General features: G+C 44.4%; 1 protein-coding gene across 11 annotated transcripts in view; it reads left to right on the forward strand.

Annotated features, from left to right (window-relative positions):
- Positions 1–24893, forward strand: part of KTN1 (kinectin 1) — a 210426-nt gene that overhangs the window by 43681 nt on the left and 141852 nt on the right. For 10 of the 11 annotated variants that reach the window (XM_077464417.1, XM_077464423.1, XM_077464420.1 and 7 more), the window contains exon 2: positions 23151–23705. In XM_077464417.1, the coding sequence (XP_077320543.1) occupies positions 23186–23705 (520 nt within the window). In that variant the 5' untranslated portion in view covers positions 23151–23185. Of the gene's footprint in view, positions 1–18945; positions 18968–23150; positions 23706–24893 lie in introns of those variants that run through there. The other variant, XM_077464418.1, reaches the window with a different exon arrangement.

Below are 24893 nucleotides of genomic sequence, written 5' to 3' on the forward strand. Positions count from 1 at the left end.
TCCTGCCCGAGGCACCTCAGGACCGGCACGGTATCGGCGCCGGTCCTGGTGGGGAAAGAAAAATCGATTTGCTGAAATTTTGAATCGATTTGACCTCTCAACTCGATTCAAGATTTAAAACGATTTTGTCCCCCCAGCCCTAGTCACTAGGCAGAATGGGGAAATGCTTTGTTTACACAGGCATCTCCCTGTTCTGCGGCTCTGTTACACGATTGCCAGGACACCGGCGGACATAGAGTCCGTGGGTCCCATGTGCATGGTCTCACTGTACGCAGCGCGCGTCCGCTAGCCCTACCGATTAAAGGGGACGTACAGGTACGCCCATTTGCCCACCGCTGCCATTGTGCTGACGTACATCGGCGTGCAGCGGTCGGTAATTGGTAAACGTGTTTCTATTGAAAGTATCTTACAAAAAATGAAATTTTTTGTTCCAAGTGATGCCTGAAATCTGACTTGTATCAATGCATGCGACCTCCAGTGTGGTATAGTTTTTGCTTTCATTTTTAATTCTATCTTCTCGCATTGTGGACAAAAAAACTGTACTGTTTTTACTCTTGGCTTGTTTTGGGAAGTTTCTGGTTCCCACTCCTCATCCATCTACATGTTGTTCAGACTTCTGAGCGCTGTCTAACCTGTCTTATTATGATCATGTGATCACCGTGAGAGCCAATCAGTGATTGTATGATTGTGACGTCCGGTCTGCCCAATGACGTGGAAATGTTGTCCAAGCCGTCTAAAAAATTTTTGCACAGTTTTTTCTGCCCATCCTTTGCCATTCCATGTGGCAGCATTTCGTACAGTAGAACATCCTTGCATCCTACTCCATGATGGCATTTGTGTAAAGCTACATTAGCATCTTGTAACCTGTTGTATGATGATTGACTGGCAAGCTATGTGGATGTGTGTACTAAGCTGAAAATAACGTGACTAATAATAGCAGTGTGAGTGCCTCCTTCAATACACTTCTGGGTTACTGGCCATAGTTCAGACAGAGGCAACACCATTTCATATTGGGTAACCGTGTTTAAAGTGATTGTAAAGGATCGTTTATTTTTTTTTTAATTGACAAACCTATTTCCCTCCACTGTGCAGCTCGTCTTTGCACAGAGTGGCCCCGAACATCCTTTTCTGGGGTCCCCCGACAGCTCTCGCGGCTCCTCCCCACATCCGATAACCTCCCCCATAGGAGAAGCGCTCTCCGGAGGAGGTTACCTTGTGACCGTGCTCCCAAGTCCAGCATTTGCGTCCACAGACACGAATTTCGGTCTCGGCCCCAGCGCCTGAGTCATTGGATTTGTTTGATAGCATCGGGAGCCAATGGCTGCGCTGTTATCATTCTATCCAATCAAGAGCCAGGACCCCCGCGGAGAAAGACAGCGTGTCCCCGCCGAGGAGATAAAGGGGCTCGGGTAAGTAAGAACGGGGGGCCGATGACGACCGTGTAGCTTCTTCCCTTTTTTTTTTTTTTTTTTTTTTTATTGGAAAGGGGTATTCTAAAGCAAAGGTTTGCTTAATTAATCATTCAGTTGCTTGTATTTTTTTTTTTTCACACACATTTCCTTACACCCACTGACCATTTAGCTAATATTCTTTAAAGTGCTGCCAAAATATCAGAACAAATAGCACAGTCAAAACTTAGTAGGACGCATCCTTTTTTGCTGATGTCTCTTCTCTTAGTAGAATTCCTCCATCGTCCTGTCCCCCCCCCCGTTATAATCTTCTGGTACAGTGGGGGTTAAAAAAACTAAAGGGGTGTCGCAGGCTGTCATCAAGCGCTCAGCTATGTTCTCTGTTTCCGCCCAGATCATCCAGTAATAGAAACTGAACTACAGCTTCTATGAATGAACCAAGATCTATGAATGGAGGAGGCGGAGCTATCAATCATCCAATTGTCCTCTGGTCGTAGATCGTTTTATTCATTGAAAATGTATTCATACCCCTTTAAATTTTGCACGTTTTGTCATGTTACAACCAGAAACGTAAATCTATTTCACAACTATTAGTTGTGCACTCCACAAATCTGGTCTTTCTGGAAGAGTGACAAGAAGAAAGCCATTGTTGGAAAAAAAGCCAAAAGAAGTCCCGTTTGTAGTTTGTGAGCAGCCATTAGGGGACACAGGTAACATGTGGAAGAAGGTGCTCTGCTCAAATGAGACCAAAATTTTACTTTTTGGCCCAAAAGCAAAACGCTGTGCGTGGCGGAAAACTAACACTGCACATCAACCTGAACACACCATCCTCACTGTGAAACATGGTGGTGGCAGCAACATGTTGTGGGGATGCTTTTCTTCAACAGGGAGAGGGAAGCTTGTCAGAGTTGATGGGAAGATAGATGGAGCCAACTACATCTTAGAAGAAAACCTGGTAGTCTGCAAAAGACTTGAGACTGAAGCAGAGGTTCATCTTCCAGCAGGACAACAACCCTAAACATACAGCCAGAGCTACAATGGAATGGTTTAGATAAAAGCATATTCAGTGTTAGAATGGCCCAGTCAAAGTCCAGACCTAAATCCACTTGAGAATCTGTGGCAAGACTTGAAAATTGCTGTTCAGACGCTCAGATGGAGCTTGAGCAATTGTGCAAAGACGAAATAGGCAAACCTTTCACTCTAGATGTGTAAAGCTGGTAGAGACATCCCCAAAAAGACTTGCAGCTGTGATTGCAGTGAAAGACGGTCCTACAAAGTATTGACTGGGCGGGGGGTGGGGGGGTGGGGGGCTAAATACAAATGTACTCCACACTTTCAACATATTTAGTTGTAAAAAAAATTGAAAACCATTTATCATTTTCCTTCCACTTCACAATTATGTGCCACTTTGTGTTGGTCTATCACATAAAATCCCAATAAAAGACATTTGTTTTTGGTTGTAACCTGACAAAATGTGGAATATTTCAAGGGATATTAATACTTTAAGGCACTATAATAAAAGCTCATGACCATGTCTACCCACACGGAGATGCACAGGTGTTCGATTTAGTGCTGTGCATTAATGTGTGTGAACCTCCAACGCATAGCATAGGTTTGTCAGCCGTATTAAACCCAAAGCTAAAAATGTAATATATTGCAACTTGCCAATCCTTGGATGTGGTGGCTGCATTAGGGGTTTTTTTTTTTGGCTTGTTTTCCTCTTTTCTTTCTTTTGGTGAGCTGTATTGGAGTGCCCCCACTCCAGCTCACACGTTATAATCGGTTACAATAAAGGGCGTGTTTTTTTATTTATTTTTTCTTCTTTTGGGATAAAGGTTTTACCTAAAATAAAAGCTGATCTTTTGTAAGCACCTCTGTCAGTGGTAAATGGTTTGATTCAACACTTTAAAGTGGTGTTAAACCCTTACAAACCACTTTGACCTACAAGTAAGCCTATATTAAGGCTTACCTGTAGGTCCAAGAAATACGGTTTAGGAGATATTTGCCCGAAGACAGCGGCGCGCAGGCGCACTGAGCGGGGCATAGTCGATGACGGCAATGCCGCGAGTCTCGGCTCCCGTGCGCATGCGCTGGAGTGACGTCATCGCTGCTCCCGCGAATCACAGCGCCGGAGCAGCGAGACCCACGGAGACCCACCAAGAAGATGGATGCGCCGGACTACAGGGGACAGCGGTGACTTCGCTGGCTCCTGTGTCAGGTAAGTGACACATAATGGACTACTATGCGATGCATAGTAGTCCATTATGCTTTGCCTTTACAGGGAATGAGAGAGGAAGTAAACTCATCAGGGTTTACTTCCTCTTTAACGGCTACATCTTCAGGGAGGTTTATTCTTTTTATTTATTAGATATATTATACATTCACATCAGTCCCTGCCCTCAAGGAGCTTACACTCTCTAAGGTTCATAACTAACATTCGTACAGACACATACTAGGGCTAATTTTAGACCCGAGCCAAATACCTGACTAGCATGTCTTTGGGGTGTGGAAAAACTACTTGGCCCTCAAGCTGTTGCAGAACTACACATCCCATGAGGCATTCTGAAACTTGTATTCAGACATGACTAGGCATGATGGGAATTGTAGTTCCTGAATAACTGGAGGGTTGTAGCTTGAAGAAAATCCACACAGGCACATGGAGAACATGCTAACTCCAGGCAGGTAGTGTCGTGGTTGGGATTTGATCCAAAAACCCTAGTGCTGCTAGGCATGATACATTAGTGTGATGGTCAATGGGAAGAATGGTCCTTAGGCTTGTGGTCATTGGGAAGAATGACCTTACAGATAGCTAAAAAGATCAATGATGTTGGTGGGAACTTATCCGAGAGGCAGAAATGGCCCAATGCTGAAGGAACCCCTAGCAACCTCTGGAGGAACCCTAGGGTTCCACGGAACCCTGATTGAGAATCACTGACTTAGCTGTTCCCTGTTCTGTTGAAAAAAACAGACTTACTGGCAGGATCACTAGGGGAAAATAACAGCATGCTGAAAAAGTAAAAGACTGCAGTCTTCACATCTAAGAATTGGTAAGCTGCAATAAAATACTGTAAATATTTGATTTTGGGTTTAATATTGCTTTAAATGCTCTACTTAAGGACTTAAAAAGAAAGGTTTGGCTGTAGATAAACTAAAAACATCCTTGTGGGTTTATTTGAGAGCTGCAAATGTTTAGAGATTAAAGGGCGATTAAGGTCCTCTCTCTGGCATTGCACATTCTCTTGAATTGTGGTCAGCTGTGGGTTTTGGTGCTTTGCTTGTCTTAGAAGTAACTATAGGATAATTTCCCTTTATTTCCGCCCACTTGTGTTATTTCGGGGGAAAACAACAGATCACAGTTTATCCTTTTGGCTTCATCTGCGATTGCCTAGTTCATGGTCATGGTCTTGCAAAAAACCAACTATGATTCGTCCTATAATCTTATCGTGTGTACGGGGCATTAGTCCTTGGTGGAGGGGGGGTGGGATCAGTGGCAGTGCTGGGGGGGAGTTCTGTTTAGCCAACTTAGGTGCTCTTAATCAGTCATCTGAGAACTGCAGTGGGGACCTTTTTAATGGCAAGTCTAATCACAGGCAAGTGTTACTCAATGTGTCTCCGACTTTGTGGTGTCTCGTAGCAGTGACACCTATGCTGAAATCAGGAAATGGGGTCTCCTCCAGCCCCTCCCACTTAACATTTCTCACCAGCCATGCCGGGAACTTAATGGGCGGTTGCGAAGAGGCTAAGTGGGCGGCAACAGGCCCCAGGGACAGCCCTGCTGGGCGGCCACAAAGGCTGCAGAAACAGCCCAGGATTCTGAGACCCCCTGGCAAATCTTCTCTCGACCCCCCAACCCCCCCCCTCCAACACTAGGCCTTCACATTATCCTGAAATATCTTCCTTGCAGAAATCTAGCAAGGTGTCCCAGTTATTTCCTAGTGTTGGATGGCAGAATAAAGGTCAAACCTCGCTACCTGTTGGGGTGGGGGTGTAACTGTTTGAGACATGATGTGGATTAAGGCTTCTTTTTAGGGGAAAAAAAAAGGAAAAGGTTGACATGTTGCCCTTAGTAACTGTCTGATTCCAGCTGCCACTTGATTGGTGCGGGTCAGAAAATCGGTGTGTGTTTGATGTTTAACGCCTCTGTGTTTCCTTCCTTCAATTGTACATAGGGACTGCTATAAACACAGTGGCAGAGCAGATCTTGCCAATTGCACTTACCGGTTATGTAATTCATATGTTGTAAACCAATTTTTGCAGACTTTTTGTTTACCTAAACAGTGCTTGCATTCAGGATAATTACCTATAATAGTAGTTTTGTTGTTGTGTGCGAACCTATGCTTCACACAGAACAATGCAATAGGTGTAGTTTAGTTCCCTTCTCCCTAGCTGCTTGTAATCCCCTTTCCTTTGCTTCCCTACAACTTGGTTCAGTCACCAAAATAAAGCAATGTGTCCCCGTGTAAGCTCTTAGTGAACCAATTGAAGCTTAGATAGAATTTCCCTACCCCCATGTGACACCACTAACCTCCAGAGTGACTTAACGGGGCCAATCGCATGCTTTGCTTTGAGCTATACTTAAATGATAGTGTTGCTTTATATTGTGGCATGTCTGGAATTAATTTAAGCAGCAAAAGTTATTGAAAGGTTTACTTTAAATAATGCAGTTAAAGGGGAATTGCAGTCTGCTCACATAATTTGTAATAAACACATCTTTGCCATTCTGAATCTTCCCTTCAACCACTTTGCATAATATTGTGTATATATAATGTGTTTCTGTACTTGCCAAATATGCTGCAGAAATCTCCCTCCACCGATTCTGTCTGCAACCATTTTAACTGTGGGCAGCTGAAGCTTCTGCCTGTTCACTTCCTGGATTTAAACAGAGGCACACCTCCAGCTCGGCAGCTCTACAGCTCTCATTGGCCGTCTTATGATTCGCCCCCCCCTTCACTTCCTGGTAAACTCTCACAAGAGTGAGAGAGCTGCTCATTATGTCATAAGCCTAGGCTTTTTACCAGACAAGAAACAAAGTGGGCTGTATAAGTTATTAACTTTAACTGTCCAAAGGTAAAACAACAAGGGCAGAAGATTTAATAGATGGAAAGTTGAAAAAATGGCTGTAGGTCCACTTTAAAGTGAAACTTCTCCCAAAAGGGGTACGTTCTACTTATTTACATCCTTTCCCCTCCTAAATTGCAACTTTTGTGGGGTAGTACCTGGTTTCATTAAGATGCCGGCGCCTGGCCCCAAAACGAATTGATGGATTGGCTCAGGTGAGGGCAGCCCTGGATCATGGACCCTGGATGTCTTATTTGTAGCTGATGACATTTTTCTTTTTTTGAGGGGAGACTGGAGCTCCACTTTGAAGGAGAAGTCCAGTCTAAGCTCGTTCGGCTGGGCTTCTCCTATGGGTCACAGAAGTGCAATTTGTTTTGCACTCCCGTGACCCCTTTTCAGCAGAGATCGGTCTGAAGTCCTCTCTCTGCTGACATCACTGGAATCGGTCCGGGCACCGCCTCTTCCCGACAATGGGAGTCTGGATCTGCCATGTGCCTGGACTGATGCCTGTCTCAGCCATTCAGCGAGCCACTAAGTGGCTCCTCCACAGCTAATCGCTCCATTGAGCGCGGAGGAGCAGAGCGGAGAGCTGCTGACAGTTCAATCGCTCAGTGTAGAGGTGCTGGGGGACAGATGCAGCATCCGCCTAGGAAGTATTATTATGGGGGGGGGGGAATCCCATACTTCTTTTTAAACACTTTAACCACTTGCCGACCGCCTCACGCCGATGTACGTCGGCAGAATGGCACGGGCAGGCATAAGCACGTACATGTACGTGCTTTGCCTCCCGCGGGTCGGGGGCCCGATCGGGCCCCCGCCCGGTGCCTGCGGCGGTCGGTTTTCGTTCGGGAGCGATCCCGGACGAGGGGACGGCCATTCATTCATGGCCACCCCCTCGCGATCGCTCCCGACGAATGGAAATCCCCGGTGACATCACTTCCTCTCCTGTAATGTAAACACAGGAGAGGAAGTGATGTATTCTCTCCTCCGTGTCGGTATTTTTCGTTCCGACACGGAGGAGAGCGGATCAGTGAGTTGCACCAACACATCCCACACACAGTAGAACATGCCAGGCACACTCACACCCCCCCTTTACCCCCCGATCACCCCCCCAATTACCCCTGCCCCCCAGTCACAGTGACACCAATGTCATTTTTTTTTTTTTTTTTTTTTTTTTTGCATTGGTGTCATTTGTGACTGTAATAACTGTTAGGGCAGTTAGGGTTAGCCCCCTTTAGTTCTAATGTACCCCCCTAACCCCCCCAATAAAGGTTTAACCCCGTGATCACCCCCCGTCGCCAGTGTCACTAAGGCTGGGTTCACATTGCAGCGGTTTATGAGAACGAATGTGATTCGCACCGCACTGCAGTGCAAATCACATCCGATCTCTGTGCGATTCGAGTTCAGCCATTCGCCGCACCCGCCGCACCCGCCACACCCGCCGCACCCGCCGCAAATTCGCACGGGACCCTTTTTTTGGCCCGCAGCAGAATCGGATCGCATGGGTGTTCACACCATGCGATCCGAGTTTGCAGATCGCACTGCGATATGCGAACTGATCTGGGGGTGTCAGTAACATTTCACTGACACTCCCAGCAGTTCGCATAGGGCAGTGTGAACTGCCGCCGGGAGGCATGCGATGCGGGAACCCGCCGCGGATTCGCGGCGTTTCCGCATCGCTCCAGTGTGAACCCAGCCTAATAAGCGATCATTTTTCTGATCGCCGTATTAGTGTCACAGGTGACGCTAGTTAGGCAGGTAGGTATTTAGGTTCGCCGCAGCTTTTTATAGCGCTAGGGACCCCCATATACTACCGCATAAAGCCCCCTGATTGCCCCCTAGTTAACCCTTTCACCAGTGATCACCATATAACTGTTACAGGTGACGCTGGTTGGTTAGTTATTTTTTTATAGTTTCAGGGCACCCGCCATTTATTACCTAATAAAGGTTTAACCCCCTGATCACCCGGCAGGTGTCATTTGTGACTAATAACTGTTAGGGCAGTTAGGGTTAGCCCCCTTTAGTTCTAAGGTACCCCCCTAACCCCCCCAATAAAGGTTTAACCCCGTGATCACCCCCCGTCGCCAGTGTCACTAAGGCTGGGTTCACATTGCAGCGGTTTATGAGAACGGATGTGATTCGCACCGCACTGCAGTGCAAATCACATCCGATCTCTGTGCGATTCGAGTTCAGCTATACAGATAGTATGGCTGAATTCGTGTCGCACCCGCCGCACCCGCCGCAAACTCGCACGGGACCCTTTTTTTGGTCCGCAGCAGAATCGGATCGCATGGGTGTTCACACCATGCGATCCAAGTTTGCAGATCGCACTGCGATATGCGAACTGATCTGGGGGTGTCATTAACATTTCACTGACACTCCCAGCAGTTCGCATAGGGCAGTGTGAACTGCCGCCGGGAGGCATGCGATGCGGGAACCCGCCGCGCATTCGTGGCGTTCCCGCATCGCTCCAGTGTGAACCCAGCCTAATAAGCGATCGTTTTTCTGATCGCTGTATTAGTGTCACAGGTGACGCTAGTTAGGCAGGTAGGTATTTAGGTTCGCCGCAGCTTTTTATAGCGCCAGGGACCCCCATATACTACCGCATAAAGCCCCCTGATTGCCCCCTAGTTAACCCTTTCACCAGTGATCACCATATAACTGTTACAGGTGACGCTGGTTGGTTAGTTATTTTTTTATAGTTTCAGGGCACCCGCCATTTATTACCTAGTCTCACTAGTGTACCCCTAAATTTAGGGGTGTCTACTTTCTAAAATGGGGTCATTTGGGGGGGGGGGTTTGTGCCATCTTGGCATTTTATGGCCTTCAAAACTGTAACGCCCTTAGAAAGCCTGAAGGCGGTGCTTGGTTTTTGGGGCCCCGTATGCGGCTAGGCTCCCAAAAAGTCCCACATATGTGGTATCCCCGTACTCAGGAGAAGCAGCAGAATTTATTTTGGGGTGTCATTTCACATATGCCCATGGCATGCGTGAGCAATATATCATTTAGTGACAACTTTGTGAAAAAAAAAAAAAGTTTGTAATTTTCCCGCAACTTGTGGCAAAATATAAAATATTCCATGGACTCAACATGCCTCTCAGCAAATAGCTTGGGGTGTCTACTTTCTAAAATGGGGTCATTTGTGGGGGTTTTGTGCCATCTTGGCATTTTATGGCCTTCAAAACTGTAATAGGTAGTGAGAAGTGAACTCAAAAAATTACGCCCTTAGAAAGCCTGAAGGCGGTGCTTGGTTTTCGGGGCCCCGTACGCGGCTAGGCTCCCAAAAAGTCCCACATATGTGGTATCCCCGTACTCAGGAGAAGCAGCAGAATTTATTTTGGGGTGTCATTTCACATATGCCCATGGCATGCATGAGCAATATATCATTTAGTGACAACTTTGTGAAAAAAAAAAAAAAAAAAAAAAAAGTTTGTAATTTTCCCGCAACTTGTGGCAAAATATAAAATATTCCATGGACTCAACATGCCTCTCAGCAAATAGCTTGGGGTGTCTACTTTCTAAAATGGGGTCATTTGTGGGGGTTTTGTGCCATCTTGGCATTTTATGGCCTTCAAAACTGTAATAGGTAGTGAGGCGTGAAATCAAAAATTTACGCCCTTAGAAAGCCTGAAGGCGGTGCTTGGTTTTCGGGGCCCTGTACGCGGCTAGGCTCCCAAAAAGTCCCACATATGTGGTATCCCCGTACTCAGGAGAAGCAGCAGAATTTATTTTGGGGTGTCATTTCACATACGCCCATAGCATGTGTGAGCAATATATCATTTAGTGACAACTTTGTGTAAAAAAAAAAAAAAATTTTTTTTTTGTCATTATTCAATCGCTTGAGGCAAAAAAATAAAATATTCAATGGGCTCAACATGCCTCTTATCAATTTCCTTAGGGGGTCTACTTTCCAAAATGGGGTCATTTGGGGGGGTTTTGTACTGCCCTGTCATTTTAGCACCTCAAGAAATGAGATAGACAGTCGTAAACTAAAAGCTGCGTAAATTCCAGAAAACGTACCTTAGTTTGTAGATGTGACAACTTTTGCGCAAACCAATAAATATACAATTATTGACTTTTTTTTTACCAAAGACATGTGGCTGAATACATTTTGGCCTAAATGTATGACTAAAATTGAGTTTATTGGATTTTTCTAATAACAAAAAGTAGAAAATATCATTTTTTTTCAAAATTTGCGGTCTTTTTACGTTTATATCGCAAAAAATAAAAATCGCAGAGGCAATCAAATACCATCAAAAGAAAGCTCTATTTGTGGGAAGAAAAGGACGCAAATTTTGTTTGGGTACAACATTGCATGACCGCGCAATTACCAGTTAAAGCAGCGCAGTGCCAAAGTGTAAAAAGACCTCTGGTCATTTACCAGCAAAATGGTCCGGTCTGAAAGTGGTTAAGGATCCGACTCATGAGACCCCAAGTCGCAGGACATTTGAAATGCCATATATCTCCTTACCTGCTAGCAATTTTCCAAAAAATGACCGTGGTTTCCATTTTTAAGTGGTTTATGCTTCCTTAACAGCTGTTACTTTGTAATCTATAAATGCTTTTTTTTTTTTTTTTTTTTTTATATAGCTAGGTTAGGTTTATTCTTAGTGACCTTAGAATCTATTTGTGTATTGTGTGGTCAGTGCTGTGCCTAAGAAAGGTGCTTTTGCATTAGTCAGAATTGGAGTTTCTAAGAATGATGGGGCAGCTTATGAAACACTCTGCAACATGACTTCACACGTCTCCACAGGAATCTCTCCGTTGCCTTGCAAGGAGGCTTAGCAGGAAGCCTTCCGGTCATATTTATACTTCATTACTCAGCAGTATTTTACTCAACGGCTCATTATAGAAAGTTCCTACTTATACCAGCTCGAGGAGGAAGTCTCATGCAATGAGCAGCACTCGCTGGCATTTCCCATGCAAGTAGAATGCTAGTGACATTGCTTAAGATCAATGTATCATACCACATCAGCTTCTGAAGGTTTTACCCCCTTCCTGCCCAGGACATTTTTGTGATACGGCACTGCGTTGCTTTAAAGTGGTTGTAAACCCTTTACAACCACTTTTTACAAGTAAGCCTATAATAAGACTTAAAGGGGTTGTAAAGGTAAATGTTTTTTTCACCTTAATGCATTCTATGCATTAAGGTGAAAAAACATCTGACAGTCCCGGCGCCCTCAGCACCCCCATTTTACTTACCTCACCCCCCCGACGTCCTTTCCACCGTTCAGCCTGGCCGCTGATTGGCTGGAGTGGGTGGATGGAAAGCAGCGCAGCCATTGGCTCGCGCTGCTGTCAATCACATCCACTGACGCGGAGCGCCGGGGGCGGTGCTGTGTGATACAGCGAGCAGCTATGGTCGCCGGCTGTATCACTGGAGCGCGCCCGCAGATGCTTCTCACCATGCAAGGGAGCTCGCATGAACGTGAGAAGCGTCTGAGGGAGGAAGCAGACAGCCGCTGAGGGACCCCAGAAGAGCAGGTTCGGGGACACTCTGTGCCAAACGAGCTGCACAGTGGAGGCAAGTATAACATGTTTGTTATTTTTAAAAAACAAAATTTTTATCTTTACAATCCCTTTAACTGTAGCTACCCTGGATATCTCCTAAAGCTGAATGGTATCTGCATGTGCTGAAGTCACCGGCACATGCGCACTGAAGCAATGGTACGTCTGTGGCGTTGCTTCAGTTAATGTGCCGTTACCGGCACCTGCCGCAAGTGACATCATTGCGGCTCAGGCCAAATCACAGCACCGGAGCCCACGGTACCCAGAAGTAACTCCGGGAGCGGTGTCATGGACCAGATCGATGTACGAGGACTACTGCGGGTGCTTTGATTTAAGATAAGCAATTCATAATGTGCTAATATGCTATGCATACTAGCTCATTAAGCCTTTGTCTTGCAGGTTTTGACTTTTTTGTTAATAATAATAATAAAAAAAAAAAAAAAAATATATATATATATATATATATATATATATATATATATATATATATATATATATATATATATATATATATATATATATATATATATATATATAAAATATAAAATATAATTTTTTTTTTTTTTTACGTTTGTGGGTTTACAACCAATTTACGTGACAATTGTGTTGTCGTACGACGCTGTACCCAAATAAAATTATAAAATTGATGTCCTTTTGTTCCCAAAAATAGAGCTTTCTTTTGGTGGTATTTAATCACCCCTGTGGTTTTTATTTTTTGCGCTATAAACAAAAGAAAGACGGAGAATTAAAAAAAAAAAACACAACAAAAAAAAAAACCCAGTATCTTATACTTTCTGCTATACAACACAGCCAATAAAAAATAGTGAAATCTAATTTCTTCATCAATTTTGGGCAATATGTATTCTACATATTTTTGTTAAAATAAAATCCCAAAAAAGCATATATTGATTGGTTTGCACAAAAGTTATAGCGTTTACGAACAGGAGAGATTTATGGACTTTTTTACATTTTTTTTTTTTTTTTTTTTTTTATTTTTTTTTATTGTTTTTGCTTGTAATGGAGGCAATCATCAATTTTTTGCGTGACTGCAATAAATCTGTGAAAAATAGGAGCTGGGTGCAAAATTGTCGGCTGAACTGTGCCAGCATCCAGTTACATGCAGGTACTGTTCAGATATGACAGCTGGCTGTCAGAACACAATAGCCAAGGTGGCAGATTCATCCTTCTGTGCGGTTTAGCGCGGCTGAATAAAAAAATTATTTGTGGCCAGCTAAAGAGGCAGTGTATTTGGGGAAACTTGGGCACCCCATTCTGGGCATAAAGTAACTCTAGCTGGTGCCCAAGTTTGTTGAGTTTTTCCAATATTTATGGTACATGGAAAATAGAATCTCATGCAACTTGGCCACCAGCTGGAGTAAGGCTTCATGTACATACTGCTTACTTTGACCACCAGCCCATGGAAAAATGCAAATCGCGTCCGGCGGGCAAAACTTTCCGATCCTCAACGAGATTCTCCCATGTTCAGGATAGGGAGGTTTAAGCCCTCCTAACTGCAGCAGCTCCTAAATTCTGGTAAAAGCCTATATGTACATGGACACACAGGCTTTTATAGAGTTGAGTTTAGGAGCTTTGGAAAAACAAAGCAAACCCTAATCACCTGTGTTTCACCAGAGCATCTTAACGGAGTTCCTAAAAAAAATTTAAAATACAAATAAAAACCACTGATGCCATCCACTGCTCTACTGACCATGCCAGTGTATATGTATGTATGAGATGATATATATATATATATATATATATATATATATATATATATATATATAAATAAAATGTATGTTTATGCTGTGCACACCTATGAAGCTGCTACTGTAAGCTGCTACTGTATATGAAGCCTTACCATATGCCCAGAACCCCAATGAAAGGGGTACCTCAATCTCCTGAAATGCATTGGCAGTATATTTATATATACACTTGTATCTATGAGCTAGTATTTCATTCCAGGAAATAGGCACTATCCTTGGTACTAGCCAAACAAAGTAGTGTTGTGTTTTTTAGTTTTTTTTATCTTTTTATTTTTTTTTTTGTTTTTTTTTTTGGCACCTAGGGGTGGCATCATACCTTCAGTTTCACTTTTTGAACCTATGGTGGGTCAGGTTTAGACAGAAAAGATAGGTGAATGTTCAGGCATGGGCAGATGCAAAGATGGCACTCCTTATCAATTAAAGAGGATCTTCAAATACAGAAATGTATTTTTGCCCTTGGGACTTTGAGGTGTTACACTGATATTGATTAAATAAAAAAACAGATTTATGGGTTCACACAAGATCTACAGTAGCCACAAACAGATGTCAGATATATGAACAGATTTGTAATGTTGTACACATAGTATTGCAGTAAAATAAGATTTTCCATAACAATTCAAAGTCCTAAGGGCAAAAATTTCTGTATTTGTATGTTCAGTAGGGGTGGAGGTGCGCCATGGGTCAGGTCACACTTTATTGTTCTAAAGAGGAACTTCGCCACCCTCCAAGTTACTTTTTTTCCCCTCTAACTTTTTCTGATCCATCTTTAAAACGCATGCACGTCTAGTGAATCCAGCGGTTTCCTGCTGTAATCCCCAGAAGGTTGCACATTGAGCGTGCTGTGATGTCATTGGTAGCTGTCCTGCCCCTTCTAGGTCCTAGCAGCGTGACCCCCTGATGATCCATATAGCCCCAAAGCCTCCTGGGATGCGTGATGTGGCTATCCCCAAAAGCTTTGGGCACCTGGGAGTATCATTCTCGCCCAGGTGATGTAAGCGAAAATGCAGGTTGTGCTCCCCAGAAAGTTATTCCCCCCCCCTTTTCTTTTCTGTATAAACTTGTCCCACCAAAGGTTCAACCCTGAGACTGCTGATATTTCTTTTAAGATGAAAATGGGAGGTGAAGGTCCGGCTTGTATATGGTCAGTGGCGGCTGGTGTTAAGCTTTTTGTGAGTTGGGGGGGGGGCAAATAACCCCCCTTTCAGGTCCCCACTCAGCCCTCCGCAGTCCCCCCGCACTCAGCCCTCCGCAGTCCCCCCGCACTCAGCCCTCCGCAGTCCCTCCGCACTCAGTCCTTCACTGTTCCACGGCTTCTCCTCCCGGCCAACTCGATCCGCCTACTGTCCTGATAGGCCAGAAGGAGAAGCCAATAGCGAATATTGATTTGCTAAGGTGTGTTGGTGGGTTCTGAGCCCAACCTTTTTCTAGCCAATTAGAGCCTCCGTCTCTAATCATGTGGCTTGAAGGAAAAAATCAAAATAAATTCAAAGAAACCAATGAGTCCGGTGCCCCGCATGCAAACTAGGTGGGGGCGGTGCCCCTTATGGCCCGCCCGTTCCTGTATATAGTCGCAGATGGATGATGTGGAGTATCGGCCTTCAGCAAAAGTTAGCCGCAAAGCCTGGAAAACATACAGTAGGGAGAGAATATATTTTTTCATGTAGTTAATGGCCATTGTAACTAGTTGTGTTCCTTTTTGATTGTATTGCATTCAGTTGATCAATGGTTACTCACGTCTGTTTTCTCTGTGTTTTGGATGTACACTTTTATAAACCAGCAGCTGGGAGGCAACCTAGGGTTTAAAAGGACAGCTTAAAGAACACTGTGGTTTAGATATGAGCAGCAGAGTAAGCAGAGCTGTGAAAACATTCAGGCTGATTTAGTTAAGCCTATTTAAAATGGATAACAAGTTTATGCTGCGCTGCACTTTGTGAACCCAACGGCCAGCCGCCTCCGGGGGGTTGGATATGAAAAGCAATGCACAGGACTTACAGGGCCAATCAAGCTACAATATTTTCCATTGGCAACATGGCTTTAAAGTGTACATGTCATGGGCACATGTTGGGGGAGCCTTACTCAATTTGGAGCACTCAGAATCTGGTGCAGCTGTACAATGTAACCAATCTGCTTCTAACTTGAGCTTGTTCAATTAAGCTTTGACCATACAACCTGCAAGCCGATTTTACATCTCAGAAATCTGACATTTTAACAGGGGTGTGTAGACTTTTTTTATATTCTTTTGTAAGTGTCCTTATATATATAGCTGCTGACTTTTAATTTTTTTTTTCACCCAGGCTGGAAATCTGCTTTAACCACTTTCAGACCGGACCATTTTGCTGGTAAATGACCAGAGGTCTTTTTACACTTTGGCACTGCGCTGCTTTAACTGGTAATTGCGCGGTCATGCAATGTTGTACCCAAACAAAATTTGCGTCCTTTTCTTCCCACAAATAGAGCTTTCTTTTGATGGTATTTGATTGCCTCTGCGACTTTTATTTTTTGCGATATAAACGTAAAAAGACCGCAAATTTTGAAAAAAAAAAGATATTTTCTACTTTTTGTTATTAGAAAAATCCAATAAACTCAATTTTAGTCATACATTTAGGCCAAAATGTATTCAGCCACATGTCTTTGGTAAAAAAAAAGTCAATAATTGTATATTTATTGGTTTGCGCAAAAGTTGTCACATCTACAAACTAAGGTACGCTTTCTGGAATTTACGCAGCTTTTAGTTTACGACTGCCTATCTCATTTCTTGAGGTGCTAAAATGGCAGGGCAGTACAAAACCCCCCCAAATGACCCCATTTTGGAAAGTAGACCCCCTAAGGAAATTGATAAGAGGCATGTTGAGCCCATTGAATATTTTATTTTTTTGCCTCAAGCGATTGAATAATGACAAAAAAAAAATTTTTTTTTTTTTTACACAAAGTTGTCACTAAATGATATATTGCTCATGCATGCCATGGACATATGTGAAATGACACCCCAAAATAAATTCTGCTGCTTCTCCTGAGTACGGGGATACCACATATGTGGGACTTTTTGGGAGCCTAGCCGCGTACGGGGCCCCGAAAACCAAGCACCGCCTTCAGGCTTTCTAAGGGCGTTACAGTTTTGAAGGCCATAAAATGCCAAGATGGCACAAACCCCCCCCAAATGACCCCATTTTGGAAAGTAGACACCCCTAAATTTAGGGGTACACTAGTGAGACTAGGTAATAAATGGCGGGTGCCCTGAAACTATAAAAAAATAACTAACCAACCAGCGTCACCTGTAACAGTTATATGGTGATCACTGGTGAAAGGGTTAACTAGGGGGCAATCAGGGGGCTTTATGCGGTAGTATATGGGGGTCCCTGGCGCTATAAAAAGCTGCAGCGAACCTAAATACCTACCTGCCTAACTAGCGTCACCTGTGACACTAATACAGCGATCAGAAAAACGATCGCTTATTAGGCTGGGTTCACACTGGAGCGATGCGGGAACGCCACGAATGCGCGGCGGGTTCCCGCATCGCATGCCTCCCGGCGGCAGTTCACACTGCCCTATGCGAACTGCTGGGAGTGTCAGTGAAATGTTAATGACACCCCCAGATCAGTTCGCATATCGCAGTGTGATCTGCAAACTCGGATCGCATGGTGTGAACACCCATGCGATCCGATTGTGCTGCGGGCCAAAAAAAGGGTCCCGTGCGAATTTGCGGCGGGTGCGGCGAATGGCTGAACTCGAATCGCACAGAGATCGGATGTGATTTGCACTGCAGTGCGGTGCGAATCACATCCGTTCTCATAAACCGCTGCAATGTGAACCCAGCCTTAGTGACACTGGCGACGGGGGGTGATCACGGGGTTAAACCTTTATTGGGGGGGTTAGGGGGGTACCTTAGAACTAAAGGGGGCTAACCCTAACTGCCCTAACAGTTATTAGTCACAAATGACACCCGCCGGGTGATCAGGGGGTTAAACCTTTATTAGGTAATAAATGGCGGGTGCCCTGAAACTATAAAAAATAACTAACCAACCAGCGTCACCTGTAACAGTTTTATATGGTGATCACTGGTGAAAGGGTTAACTAGGGGGCAATCAGGGGGCTTTATGCGGTAGTATATGGGGGTCCCTGGCGCTATAAAAAGCTGCGGCGAACCTAAATACCTACCTGCCTAACTAGCGTCACCTGTGACACTAATACGGCGATCAGAAAAATGATCGCTTGTTAGGCTGGGTTCACACTGGAGCGATGCGGAAACGCCGCAAATCCGCGGCGGGTTCCCGCATCGCATGCCTCCCGGCGGCAGTTCACACTGCCCTATGCGAACTGCTGGGAGTGTCAGTGAAATGTTACTGACACCCCCAGATCAGTTCGCATATCGCAGTGTGATCTGCAAACTCGGATCGCATGGTGTGAACACCCATGCGATCCGATTCTGCTGCGGGCCAAAAAAAGGGTCCCGTGCGAATTTGCGGCGGGTGCGGCGGGTGTGGCGGGTGCGGCGAATGGCTGAACTCGAATCGCACAGAGATCGGATGTGATTTGCACTGCAGTGCGGTGCGAATCACATTCGTTCTCATAAACCGCTGCAATGTGAACCCAGCCTTAGTGACACTGGCGACGGGGGGTGATCACGGGGTTAAACCTTTATTGGGGCGGTTAGGGGGGTACATTAGAACTAAAGGGGGCTAACTCTAACTGCCCTAACAGTTATTACAGTCACAAATGACACCAATGCAAAAAAAAAATAAAAATAATGACATTGGTGTCACTGTGACTGGGGGGCAGGGGTAATTGGGGGGGGTGATCGGGGGGTAAAGGGGGGGTGTGAGTGTGCCTGGCATGTTCTACTGTGTGTGTAGAGTGTTGGTGCAACTCACCGATCCGCTCTCCTCCGTGTCGGAACGAAAAATACCGACACGGAGGAGAGAATACATCACTTCCTCTCCTGTGTTTACATTACAGGAGAGGAAGTGATGTCACGGGGGATTCCTATTCGTCGGGAGCGATCGCGAGGGGGTGGCCATGAATGAATGGCCGCCCCCTCGTCCCGGATCGCTCCCGGACGAAAACCGACCGCTGCAGGCACCGGGCGGGGGCCCGATTGGGCCCCCGACCCGCGGGAGGCAAGGGACGTACATGTACGCCAATATGCCTGCCTGTGCCATGCTGTTGACGTACATCGTCGTGCGGCGGTCAGCAACTGGTTAATCTTGTTTAACCTGGGAACTGCCTGTATAGGCAAAGCTTCTTATTTTCCTTCGTTTTGGATAGCGTAAAGCCTTGTACACACAATTGGATTTTCCGCAGGGAGTTGTGTGATGACAGACTGTTGGCATAAAATCCAACCGTTGGTACGCTCCATCAGACAATTGTTGTCCAACTTTCTGCCAAGAAATGTTAGATGGCAGACAAGTAAATTTTCGAGCAGACAACGGTCTATTGTCTGATTTTCATATGGTCAGTACACAAATCCATCACACAAAAGTTCAAACGCGCATGCTCGGAATCAATGCTCACCAAACGTGACACTAGCAGAACGTGCCCAAAGGGTGGTTCTCAAGAACTGAAATTCCTCGTAGTACGTCACTACGTTCGGGTTTGTTGGCCAACAATTGTGTACCACTTTTATGCAAGACAAGTTCCTGGCACATGCCCTTTGGACAAAAGTCTGACGCTTTGTCTGCTGAAAATCCGATCATGTGTATGAGGCTTAAGGGAAGGTTACCTAACCTGTCGGGTTTTCTTCTTTTTTTTTTTTTGTCATTGTATCCCATTGGGGAGATTTACCCTCACTTCATGTCCCATAGCCAAAACACGAGATGAGAGCAAATCCCTGAAAAAATAAGGTAATCCCAGGTCACCAGAACGAGTGTATCTACATTGGAAGATATCCCCACTTTTGTTCTGGGGACAGCACAAATTTGTGATTTTCTTTTCACTGTCATTGATGATGGTGAACAGGACAAATAAAGAGGGTGAATAGACAGCAATGAAAACATAAATGTTCTGATCCATCTCTACTCAGTCCAAAACTATAAAAAGGTTTATCTTTTTAATTATACATTAATTGGTTTGTGTGAATTTTTATAGCATCTAAAAACATATACATATATCAGAATTTTACTCGGCTATATACGCTATACTCTATCAGCGACTTATAGTGGGACTGTGATAGGGTGGCGGGTAATCTGTCACTAAAATACACTATGTAGGAGGGTCACTAATGGAAAAAGATGTCGCTAGTGACACTAATACAATGATCAGTGATAATACTGTGCACTGACACTCTTCTAATGACACTGGACTTGGAAGGTGTTAACTGTGTGCCTAACAAGTGTTGTGTGCTGCCTTTACTTACTAATCTGGCTGTTTTTTCTCCCTGGTTTTCAGGGAGAGGAAACAGATGGCTGTTCCTATGTATACAGAGTTCTGTGTGTTTTGTAAACACAGAACTCTGTGATTGGCTACAATACAGAGATTGGTGGAGTATTGTGATCACAACTCGGCTCACATTTTTTTTTTTTTTTTAAACAGTCAGAGAAAATGATAGAATATTGTCTTGGCTGTTTTGGATGATTGAACATTACACATTTGCCGCTGAAAAAAAAAAAGTCCAGTTCACTGTATGATGATGTCAGATGTTCTTGTAAGACAGACAAACATCCCAGTACTATATCCCCCTAGGAACAATCCTCTACTGTCACCCCCCTATGTACTATGACGGCGTGTCCCGGACAATAGTGTGTATAGTCTGGATGTCATCACTCTAATGCACTCAGCCAGTCTGTCCAGGCTCTGCCAGGCTCCCACTGCCTTGTAAAAGCAAATGGGAGCATAATAAAGGGAGTTTTTGTCAAGGCTAATGAGCGACAGCCCAACCATCATGAAATCCTTTTGCTCTTCACTTGATTAACCTGATCCAATCAGACTATTTGCTGAACACCATAATCTCAGTGCTTCAGATGCCCTCTAGGTAAATGCTTTTCATTCTTCCGCTGCTGCTGCAGCAGACATATGTTCCTGGGTTTAAAGGGACCGGCTGGTGAACTTGCAGTGCAGTTCTTTAAACCTACAAAGCTAAATAATAGCTGCTAAAAATAATTTCAGCCTTTCCCTTTGATGAAAGAAGATAAATTCATGACTTCTATTACTTTTAATACAGAGTAGCGTGTGTAAAGAAAGAAAGTGAATTACCGTGTGTTAGAGCTGCACGATTCTGGCCAAAATAAGAATCGTGATTTTTTTTTTTGCTTTATAATAAAAAGCTCACAACATAAAATCTTTCACATTAAACAAGAAAAAAAAGCTAACTTTTTAATGGTTAGTTTCTTTTTTTCTTTTTTTTTTTTTTTATTCATTAAAACGGGAGTAAACCCGCTGACAGATTTTTTTTTTTTTTTTTTTTCCAGACCTGTAAGACAAAAGGCATAATGAGCTAGTATGCAGCGCATACTAGCTCATTATATAGTTACATATTAAGGTTGAATAAAGACACCAGTCCATCCAGTTCAACCTGAGTGAGTGTCTATTATTGTCCCTATCCATGTAAATCACATGCTCACATCAGTCCCTACCCTCAAGGAGCCCACACCCCAAGGTCCCCATTCATATACTAGGGCCAATTTTTGGACAGAAGCCAATTAACCTACCTGCATGTCTTTGGATTGTGGGAGGAAACCAGAGTACCCGGAGGAAACCCATGCAGGCAAAGGGAGAACATGCAAACTCCAGGCAGGTGGTTTAGTGGTTGGGATTGTCGTGGTTAAGGCGAGAGTACTAACCACTACACCACTGTGCCGCCCTAATTATGAAATGCTTATCTTAGAACGAGGCCCCGACATTTCGCCCGATACACGCCGAGGGAGCTGACATGTTCCCTCAGCGTGTCTTCCGGGTATCGTGGCTCAGGCGCTGTGAGTGGCCGGAGTCATGATGTCGTCACTCCCGCGCGTGGGTGATTTCTTTCCGGCAGGGTCGGCGTCTGCCGGGCTTTCAGCCGAGTATCCCCTGTGCGCATGCGCCGCTGCAGTCGGGAGGGGGAATATCTCCTAAACCGTACAAGTTATTTTTTTTACCTATAAGGCTTACCTGTAGGTAAAAGTTTAAAAAAAGACTATACAACCGCATTAAAGTAATTATTTTTGTATTTGAAAGACCGCTGCACAAATACAGTGCGACATAAAATATTGCAATAACCACTGTTTTTTATTCTGTAGGGGGTCTACTAAAAAAATATATATAATGTTTGGGGGTTCTATGTAATTTTCTAGCAAAAAAAAAAAAAAAATGATTTTAGATTGAAACCAACAAATGGTTTAATGTTTAATTGGTTAAACTTTTTCCACTTACACACCAAGTCTATTCCATTGACAAATTGTTACAATGTTCATACTTGGTTCCACTGTTAAAGAATTTTTTGATTCTTGTCAGATTGCCTGGTTTTTCCTCTTCCTTTCTTTTGATGGCTGTGGCTTCAGAAGAGCAAAGAGAATTCTTGGCGTAGAAAGAATTGTGAAACACTTTACTCAAGATCGCGATAACAATTCTTGACGATTAATTGTGCAGCTCTACTGTGTGTGCTGTTAAAGTCAATGAGTCTAAACCACAACCCTTGACTTGCATATTTCAAATGATCTTCATGCATTAAATACAACAAGGCTAGTTGTATCTTTGACTAGATGTCCATAGCACCCCCCCCCCATTACATTAGATGTCCATCCTTGCCATGTGCTTCCGTAGGGAAGAAGCTTAGGGGACTGGGAAGTAGAGCAGGGTCTGGAGGAGGGCCGCTGCCAGATTCTGCTAAATGCCGAGACAAGTTCTGTTCTCTCTGCTGTGGAGACAAGGTGGGGGATGGAGACAAGGGAAGGTGCAGCTGCAGAAGAGGTATGAGGCCCACTGGCCTTGTGTTTGACACGTGGTCTACACTGTTACAATACTAATTCACTGGCTGGGGAGGGGTTAACATCTAGGGTGATCAAGGGGTTAAATATGTGCCTAACGAAGTGTAATGTATGTGCTGTTTTTACTAAAGATCTCTGTCATCCCTGAAAAGCAGGGATGAGAAACGAACAAACTGCTCCCTCTGTACAGAGATCTGTGTTGTTGCACGCAGCCGTTCAGCAGGTCACAGCTGTGAATCATTGGCCAGGACTTGCTGACAGGCTTCCGCTGTGTACAAGCACAGCGGGTCCTGGGGGGGGGTGGGGGGGGGGGGTCATGCGTGCACCCTAATCCTGAAAATAGGCAAGGAAGGACATACCACTGATAATCTAGTGAGTGACAGAGCAACCCTGAAAGTTCGTATTGGGTCAAAGATGTCAGTTTTGTTGTTTGGCTTATCGATGATTTTCTTACATTTTGCGAATGTATTTCTTTTATTTCTGGTAAGTGAAATAACTGTTTTTTTTTCTTTTTGTAGTAAGAAGAAATACTACACAAGATTAAGAAAGCACAATGGAGTTTTACGAGTCAACCTATTTTATTGTCCTGTTCCCAATTGTGGTGATCACGGCCCTCCTGCTCTTCTTCTGGCTCTTTATGAAGGAGACGTCATATGAAGAGGTCCTTGCCAAGCAGAAGAAAGACCAGAGGCTGCCCCCTGCCAAAATAGACAAAAAGAAAACCGACAAAAAAAAGAACAAGAAGAAAGAAACTCGGAACGGAAACCTTCATGAATCGGATTCCGAGACGGCCCTTTGCGATTTCGAATTGGGAGACGCTCTGTCGAGCGAAGAGGAGCACGTAGTTCCTATAATTCCTGCTGAGACCATTGGCAGTGTCAGGGAGCGCAAGAAGAAGGAGAAAAAGCCACCAAAGCCAGTGGTCAAGGAGCCGGTTAACAAAGAAGTCAATGGGACAAAGGTTCCTGTGAAGAAGCCGGAACCTGTTCCTGTAACTAAACAGCCAACACCACCACCTGAAATTATTGGGTCCAAGAAGAAAACTGGGCAGAAAAAACAGAAGAATGGCCAAGGTACTAAAAAATATATATTTATTTCCTAAACATTTTTGCATGGACATTCCATTGATTCTCTTGCATCTCAGCAGAGCAAAGAAAATGCTTTAAAGTTCAGTGAGGGCTATATCCAGGCTTGCTTGTTTGTTATTAAAAAATAAATAAAAAATTATACTTGCCTGCTCTGTGCAATGGTTTTGCACAAAGCAGCCCTAATCCTCCTCTTCTGGGGTCCCTCGCTAGCATTCTGTGCTCCTCCTCTTTCCTGAGTGCCTCCATATCGAGCTGCTTGCTATGGGGGCACTCGGTGCTAGCTCCCAAACTGCCTCTGTGTATCCATAAGACAACACAGAGCATAGTGTGGCCCTGGTCCCTCCTCACTAGCTGAAATTGACAGCTCCGGCTGCTGTGTCTGTGCCAATGGGGAGAGAGAGCCTCTGCTCTAAAGCACATCGTTCGATCGGGCTCAGGTAAGTATTTGTAAGCTGGGTGAAGGAGGCAGAATACATTTAGGTAAAAACAAAAAAACAAAACCCGCCTTTAGAACCAGGGAGTTTTTCTAAACATTACTAACGTGTTAATGGAGAAGAATTGGATTTTTTATTTTTTGGGAATCCTACTTTGGTGGATGCTGGAACTAGTTCTCCACGGCACTAACTGAGCGATCAAACTCTGCCAATTGCTCGGATTTCAGTGCTCCCTGAGCAGAGAGCTAGTGACTGTCGGTCACAGGCTCTCTGCTCTGCCCTGCCCCCATGCTCCTTGGAGTGCTGGGCTGTGGAGGGGTTAGGAGTGGGTAGCTCAGGCTTTCAGCGGCCTGCTGATCTGGGTGCTGGTCCAGGCATGTGGGTGGATCCCGACCATATGGTTGCAATCTTTTCTGAGCTTGGACCGGCTCTCTGACACCAGCCGACAATGGGCTTCAGCCCGCTGCCTGCTGAAAACAGGTCCCAGGAGGGCAAAATGAACTGCACCCTTGTGATACAGCCAAATGAGCTTTGGGTGTACTTCTGCTTGAAGGTTCAGCATGTACAGAGTAGTAATAGACTGTTTTTTTTTTTTGGGGGGGGGGTTTATTACTTGGAAATCTTTCAAAATGAACAATCTGTAACATTACACGTATTGCCCTTTTTTGTGCTTTCATGAAAAAGTATTTCTCATAAATTCTTCTTAACTTCTTTTTTGTTCTTCCAAACATTTAGCTAT

Source organism: Lithobates pipiens, unplaced genomic scaffold (assembly GCF_037356315.1).
Source record: "Lithobates pipiens isolate NorthernLeopardFrog02 unplaced genomic scaffold, aLitPip1_a1.2 Scaffold_30, whole genome shotgun sequence".
Lineage (NCBI taxonomy): Eukaryota > Metazoa > Chordata > Amphibia > Anura > Ranidae > Lithobates > Lithobates pipiens.